The sequence below is a fragment of the Panicum virgatum genome, chromosome 3N (genome assembly GCF_016808335.1).
Source record: "Panicum virgatum strain AP13 chromosome 3N, P.virgatum_v5, whole genome shotgun sequence".
Lineage (NCBI taxonomy): Eukaryota > Viridiplantae > Streptophyta > Magnoliopsida > Poales > Poaceae > Panicum > Panicum virgatum.
Window position 1 is genome coordinate 57,396,858 of NC_053147.1, and position 7,929 is coordinate 57,404,786.

General features: G+C 46.3%; 1 protein-coding gene across 1 annotated transcript; it reads left to right on the plus strand.

The window, feature by feature from the left end:
* Positions 1-4,889: 4,889 nt before the first annotated feature.
* On the plus strand, positions 4,890-5,944 carry LOC120666286 (xylanase inhibitor protein 1-like). The gene has a single exon (XM_039946102.1). The coding sequence runs from the start codon at positions 4,894-4,896 to the stop codon at positions 5,908-5,910; it is 1,017 nt and encodes a 338-aa protein (XP_039802036.1). The 5' UTR covers positions 4,890-4,893; the 3' UTR covers positions 5,911-5,944.
* Positions 5,945-7,929: the final 1,985 nt, after the last annotated feature.

Genomic DNA, 7,929 nt, shown 5'->3' on the forward strand with positions numbered 1-7,929 from the left:
AGCCTCCGCCTGCTTGTAATCCCATTGGAACCAAATGGGTTTTCAAGAACAAGCAAGGTGAAGATGGGTTGGTAGTGCGGAACAAGGCTCGGCTTGTAGCCCAGGTAGCACGCTTGGAGGCGATTAGAATCTTTTTTGCATTTGCTGCTTCCAAGGGTTTTAAAGTTTTCCAAATGGATGTGAAATCTGCCTTCTTAAATGATTTTATTGAAGAGGAAGTTTATGTGAAACAACCTCCTGGTTTTGATAATCCCAAGTTTCCAAACCGAGTTTACAAACTCCAGAAAGCTCTTTACGGTTTGAAACAGGCGCCTAGAGCTTGGTACGATAGGTTTAAAAACTTCTTGCTTGCTCAAGGTTTTAAAATGGGATGTGTTAATAAAACTTTGTTCATCATGCGCTCTGGCTCTGACTTTTTGTTGGTTCAGATATACGTGGATGATATCATCTTTGGTGGCTCTTCTCACACTCTTGTTTCCAAGTTTTCTGAGCAGATGTCCAGGGAGTTCGAGATGAGCATGATGGGTGAGCTGCAGTTCTTCCTCGGGCTGCAGATCAAGCAAACTTCCCAGGGCACGTTCATCCATCAAGACAAGTACACGAGGGACTTGCTGCGGAAGTTCGACATGAGTGACTTGTCTCCTCAGCCGACTCCGATCAACACATCGATGGCGCTTGATGAGGACTTGGACGGTGAGGCGGTGGACCAGAAGGAGTACAGGAGCATGATCGGCTCTCTCCTGTACCTAACGGCGACCCGGCCGGACATTCAGTTCGGTGTCGGCCTTTGTGCGCGGTATCAGACTTCGCCGCGCACCTCCCACAGGCAGGTGGTGAAACGTATCTTTAGGTATCTGAAATTCACCCCTGAGTTTGGTCTCTGTTACTCTGCGGATTCTTCTCTGGTTTTGGTTGGCTTTTCTGATGCCGATTTCGGTGGGTGTCGGTTGGATCGCAAGTCGACATCCGGCACTTGTCAATTTCTCGGTACATCTTTGGTGTCTTGGTCCTCTCGCAAGCAGGCTAGCGTAGCGCTTTCTTCAACAGAAGCTGAGTATGTTGCCGCTGCTAGTTGTTGCTCCCAGATCCTTTGGATGAAATAGACCTTGCAGGATTATGGATTGAGTTTTGGTAGGGTTCTCATCTTTGTAGACAACATGTCCGCCATTAGCATTGCAAAGAACCCTATCCTACACTCCAGAACCAAACACATAGATATCCGGTTCCATTTCCTGCGAGATAACCATGAGAGAGGCCACATAGACTTGAACCATGTCCCTTCAGAGAGTCAAACTGCAGATATCCTCACCAAACCACTTGAGCAGGACACCTTTGCTCGCTTGCGAGGGGAGCTTGGGGTTTGTTACCCCTTTTGATTGCTGACTTTTCTTTGGTTAGTCTTTGTAGGACTTTGTTTTTGTTTCTCTTCGCTTTGTTAGGTTCTGATAGATGCATTTGCATTGTACATGCTTGCATTCTGCATTACTTCACTACACTGGCATTCTTGTATACACTGCTATGATTCTCTAGTGCTTGCTAGTGTAGTTTCTTAGACTTGATCATGTATAGCTTGCTCTACAGTATATGTCATATCATCTGAGTTAAGCTATTTTGATTTGAAAATCTGAAAACATGATCACCATGTCTTGGCTACTAGCATGTTAGGATGTATTGATATGCTTTGCTATCTTATTCATGCTAGTGTGGCTTTTGATCTTTGACATGAGCAAAATTTGTTAAATCTGTTCAAAATTTGTTTGAAATGGAATGAAAAGATCCAGGTGGGATTGCTTGTCGCACTGATCGAGCTTTCGGGATGGCTCACATAGCACTAGTGAGAACCTAGGCAAGACTGTGCATGACTGAAGCGAGTGCCTTAAGCTTCTGACTGCCTTTGGCATAGGCTTGGCCTCGCTGCTAAGTAAAGCATGACAAGCTTTCAACCCCTGGCAGAATCACTTACTTGATATAACTTGTTAAAATTCTCATGCAAGTTTTAAGATGCAGATTTGGTTCATGATAAAATATATTGGCTGCTTTGGATCACCTTGAATGAGTTTGGCTAGCACAGCTTTCTTTCTCCTACTTGCTGTTGCTAGATCATGGGTGATGCTTTTATTTTTGCTGAACTGAACTTGCTAGCTCTGGACTTGATTGATATACCCTGTTGAGCTAGATTCAGTTCCTGTTTATGAATCACACATGCCTGTCACTAGATGATCATATCTTTGTATGCTTGAATGTTTCACTTACACCCTCTGCACGACATTCATTGCATAGCATGATTTTAAGGGGAGGTTTAGACATTTTTTTAGGCTTGATGTGTGCATGTGCCAACAAGGGGGGGAATTTTGGGAGATAAGTGATCGAACAAGGGGGAGACTTGTTTGATTTTTGAAAAACTTGTTGCGCACAGGGCTTTGAGAGTGCATCATTTTGGGAGAGTTGCACTTGTGAGAGGGAAAGACTCTGCATGGGGAGTGTCTGCTTTGTTTTGGCTCCTGATCTTTCCTCGCTTTCCCTCCGCTTCTTGCATGACTACGTCGAGCTTTACCTCTGTCTTTGAGGAATCATGTTTTGGCTTTTGATCGACTGCATCGAGCCGTTGCCCTTGTCATAGGGAATCGATCTTTGCTTGAGTAAGTGACTATTCTTGCCTTTCTGAGCTTTTTGTCACTTGCTTGAGTTCTTCACTTTCTTCTTGCCACTTTTTATTTTTCACTTCTCTGGTTACAGGTGGTGTGTTGACAATGCACTCATCAAGGGGGAGATTGAGGAATGAGCAGTACTCACTCCTGGCTGTGATGAGTGAATTGTCAACCGTGCGGTGTGATCGTGTGCTTGGTCTTTGGTTGTAGGTACACGGGCGTCAAGTGTCGACGGAGAGTTGCCGTGGAGGAGCTCAGGCCGGGCGGCAGCTGTGGTGTCCACTCCTGGATCGAGGGCGCAAGCAGCGACGGATGGCGGGTTTCTTGGTTTGCGCCACAAAACCATGCTGGCAGACGGCGGTTGAAGACGCTAAGTCGTGGAGGCACGGGCATCGGTCTTGGGACTGGCGGAGGTGACGGGCATCGACGGCGTATAGGGCCTCGCTGCTGGCGAGGAGGTGACGGGCGTCGGGCGGCGTCTAGGGCCGTCAGAAGGCCGAGGCGGGAACGGCGTCCAGGGCCACGGCGTGGAGGCGGGAATCTTCCCGCGCGTAGAGTTTTGGCGGTTTTCTCAAAACCGGCCACCTCACCGGGTTTCGCGGACCCCTCAAAACCGCGGATCAGATCTGCATCGACGTGGCGGCATCGTGGAGAAAGCTTCGAGTCGAAGAAAGAAACTCCGCCATCGGATGAGATCTTGTACCCTTTCCGGTTTTGCCCCTACGGGCGTTTTAGTGTACGAGTTAGGGTGGAGGTCATTTCTGGGAAGGGACCGGTCTGACCGGTCTGTGGGACCGGTCTAACCGGTCTGTGAGACCGGTCTGACCGGTCGCCCCTGAGGTCATATAAATACATCTCACCTGCCCCTTGGACAGGTGAGCCTCCAAGCCATGAGTCCCTTTCTGTTTTTCCTTGCTCCTCTCTCTGTTCTAGGGTTAGGCCGAGGTCTCCATGGAAAACGTGGTCTAGATTATAACTACGTCCACAAATTTGAGAGGGTGGATGAATGGGTGGAGGTCTAGCTCTTGTATAGGTGAATTCCTCTGTAAATGGGTGGATGAATGGGTGGAGGTCTCCATGAATTTGAATGAAATTGAGGACCCTTTTGAGCAGCTCTCTTGTGTTCCCGTTCATCTTTTGTTCATGGATTGATTTCCTCTCTTTTGGTGGTTTTTGAGATTAAAGCTTTCTCTTGGTGGGTTTAGGGACTCCGTGATTTGCTTCTCGACCATCTAGCCTAAAGCTAAACCCCCGAGAATCACGTGTCCCTCGGATTGAGGTTTTTGGAATTTTTGGAAAACCCTCTTTTACCTCTTTCCCCCACGAAATTCTGGTGATCCTTTACGTTTTGGGTTGATTCCTTTTGTGGAGAGGTTCGTCTCTATCCCAGGAACCTCCCTGCCAATTTTGAGACCATTTGGTGATGATTTGAATGAGTAATCTTGAAATCACCTCGAGTTCACGGGCTGGAATTCTGTTCTGAGCAGAAGCGGTCTGACCAGTCGTAGCAACCGGTCTGACCGGTCGGAGCAACTGGTCTGACCGGTCTGGAATTTCAAATCCAGCCCGACCGGTCTGACCTCCCAGAGCTAGCGGTTTGACCGGTCCCTGACTGCTAGATCTGCAGTTTTTCTCGATCGCTTCCGTACTTTCTCTCGCTCGTTCCTAGGGGTGATTTGTGTTGGTTTAGCTCTTCTATAGCTACTCCACACCTTATCTAGGATTTGAGGGTTTGTGGTGATTTTCGGGATATAGGCCGACGGATCGATTTCGAAAGAAATTTTGATCGGCTCTCATTCACCCCCCTCTGGTCGCCAGTTTCGGTCCCTCAATTAGTATCAGAGGTTAGTTGAGGTTTTCAGTACCTTAATCGGTTCGAAACAAATGTTCGCATTCACAAGAAGATCGCTGGGCTTCACAAGATTTCATAAGAAATGACTTAACTTTAGAAAAATATTGTTTGAAATGATAAAAAAACAATTCACGTCTCTAGCTATGAGCACGGGCATTTGGATAAGAGGGCCGGTCAGCATGCATCCGTAGGAACGAACTTCCCCTGTTTTCCATGCTCCCAGCAGCCCCCTGTTTCTCAATCATTCCGTCGACGACACACAAGAAACGACCAAACACTTGCACGTAGCCCAATCCAACTCGTGCGCTGCAAGCGCCATCATCTATTCAAAGATTCCAAATCCCTCTCACAGTCTCGCTCTCTCTGTATATATATCTGTCCCTGCTGCAAGCAATGTCTATCTGCTATCGATCGAGAACAAGAACCATCTCACTGCAGTCTCATCTCATCATGGCGTTCCAACGCCACCGTTCATGGCTGCTCCTCCTCGCCCTCGCTTGCTTGTTGTACCTCGCTGCCACGGCCGCCGAGGCCAAGCGGACCGGCGAGCTGACGGTGTTCTGGGGCCGGAACAAGGACGAGGGCACCCTGCGCGAGGCCTGCGACACCGGGCTGTACAACACCGTGGTCATCTCCTTCCTCAGCGTCTTCGGCCACGGCAAATACTGGACCGACCTCTCGGGCCACCCGCTCAAAGGCATCGGCGCCGACATCAAGCACTGCCAGTCCAAGGGCATCCCGGTGTTCCTCTCCATCGGCGGCGGGGGCACCGACTACTCCCTCCCGTCCTCGGCGTCGCCGGAGGCCGTCGCGAACCACCTCTGGAACGCGTACCTCGGGGGCGGCAGCGGCGACGTGTTCCGCCCCTTCGGCGACGCGGCAGTCGACGGCGTCGACTTCTACATCGACCATGGCGCGCCGGATAACTACGACGAGCTCGCGCGCCGCCTCGACTACTTCAACAGCATGTACTACCACGCCACGGCCAAGCACGTGCGGCTCACGGCCACGCCGCGCTGCGCGTTCCCGGACCGCCGCCTCGAGCGCGCGCTGGAGACGGGGCTGTTCGAGCGCATCCACGTCCGCTTCTACGGCGACGAGGAGGAACGGTGCTCGTACAAGAATGGCGGGGTCGACGGCGTCGTGGAGGAGTGGGAGAAGTGGACGGCGAGGTACCCCGGGAGCCAGCTCTACGTGGGGCTCGCCGCGGCCGAGAGCGGCGTGCCGGATGGGGCGCCGCCGCCCGTCGAGGTGTACCTCAAGTACCTCTACTACGACCTGCTGCCCAAGGTGCAGAAGGCGGACAACTATGGCGGGATCATGATCTGGGACAGGTTCACCGACAACAGGACCGGATACAGCACCGCCGTCAAGGGCTGGGCGTCATGCTCTTATGGCGGCTGTGTTTAATTTATTTCACTATATATATATATATATATATATATATATATATATATATATATATATATATATATATATATATATATATATATATATATGCACCCATAATAGTATATTACTGTATGGACTGCAGTTGCTTTCATGTTCTGCGATTGCAGTTAATGGAAAAAGGAAGCAATAAAAAATCCACTAGCTGCCCAAATAAGGCTGATGAATTTTCATGGGAATCAGGAAAATTCGATAGCTAAAAGGAACCGTCAAATTTTTCAATGTCTTGGTCGGTGGCGACGAATTTATAAGTTCAATTTTATCATAGTTTGCTTCGTCAGCTTAATTTCATTTGTCGATCTATCTATTGACAAATATGACCTAACTTCGCCGAGATCTCAAGATTTTCGGCACCTATCGTGGATGGTTGCCTGTGTAAATACTTAGATGTTTGGTAAAAAAAGAAGTAGTGGTCAAACTTACTTTTTTAGACAACGGCCAAACTTATCTGGTGTACGTTGACATCCTTGCATTCAATGAAGACTACGTATCGTCAACGTTGGTTGGCCGAGTACGGTTGCCCTTTCTTCATCCATCACACACAAGGATGGTTTCGGTTACTCGGTAGCATGCAACTATATATATATGCGACTGCGTGAGCTGGCTGCCATATCCATTTTACTGCGGGATTACGCTACCAGCGTGGCCAAGTCACCGGTGCCGACAGTACTCGCGACTACATAATCTATTTATAAATGCACCATCCTTTTACTTTGAACAAAAAATAAGAAAATTTACGGACGGTTGGCCAAGTGGTTTGTCTCTTGTAATGGTTGATCTCTCGAGATGGACTATCAAGACGACCAACGGTTTCTACAAATCAATGTCTCTAGAAAATAGTGTCGTAAGAAAATTTTTATTATTTTTTTGTCATAGGAATTCGGATGAATACGAGCTTTATATAGAAATTATAGAGACCAATAATTATTTCCTAGGCAATATTTTCATTTGAAAATGTTAAGTGGTCCAAACATTTAATATAATTTTATGATTTGTATATTAATTTCTTAAATATATTTCAAATGGCGTTGGATGGATATATGATCCATGAAAATTCACCGTACACAGATGAGAACTATAATTTTAAGTTAAAAATATTTTTATATGAAATAATTTAGGAGCCAGATATGTATTATAGGTTTTAAGATTTGTAAATTCGAAATTTGTTTTTTCTAAATCACCTCGGATGGATACATAATCTATGGCAAAGTTCTAAATCTTGATGACCTCTATACAACTTTGTAATTATTTTTATTTGAACTCGTTTAAGGTGTCCAAATATTGATTTTAATTTTGTTGGAAATGTAAATTCAAACTCTTCGAATATTTCTAATGACCTGGATGGATACAAGATTTAAAACAAAGTTGTAGGGACCAACATGATATACTATCTCCGTCGCATGAATAGTACAAATCTTGCCTTTTTGTATATATTATGTGGCACCCGTGTGACACGCGTTGAATTTTCATGTATTAATGATAGCACTTCATCATTTCATGTAATCCATGTCTTTGATGAGAAGCAATAAGCTTAATCACCTACTTAAAAATGAGCAAAATTTTTAAATTTCACCATAAATAATTAAAATGTTCCTATTCTACACACTCCAGGTCAAATGCAATTGAGACAATACTGAATTCAAACACCCCCCCCCCCAAATTTTTTTTTGTAAGAACAGATTTATTAATAAGGACTTTGAAGACCTTTGGTTCATAGCCTTAAATATAAATATTTTATATATAAAGGGTGTTATGGACCCCTTCAAAAGGCTAGTCAACTCCTTATATGCAATACAATATACACAAACCCCGTACATAATGTAGGGTATGTGATTTGGCGTCCTGAACCTGTCTAAATCGTTGTGTTCATCGTTTTGTGTAACCTTTGTGATCTCATCATAGATCATCCCATGCAACTAAACCCATCTCGTGGTCTATCCCGTGGTGGGCTGCCGGTATAAAACACCGACGATATGTGGT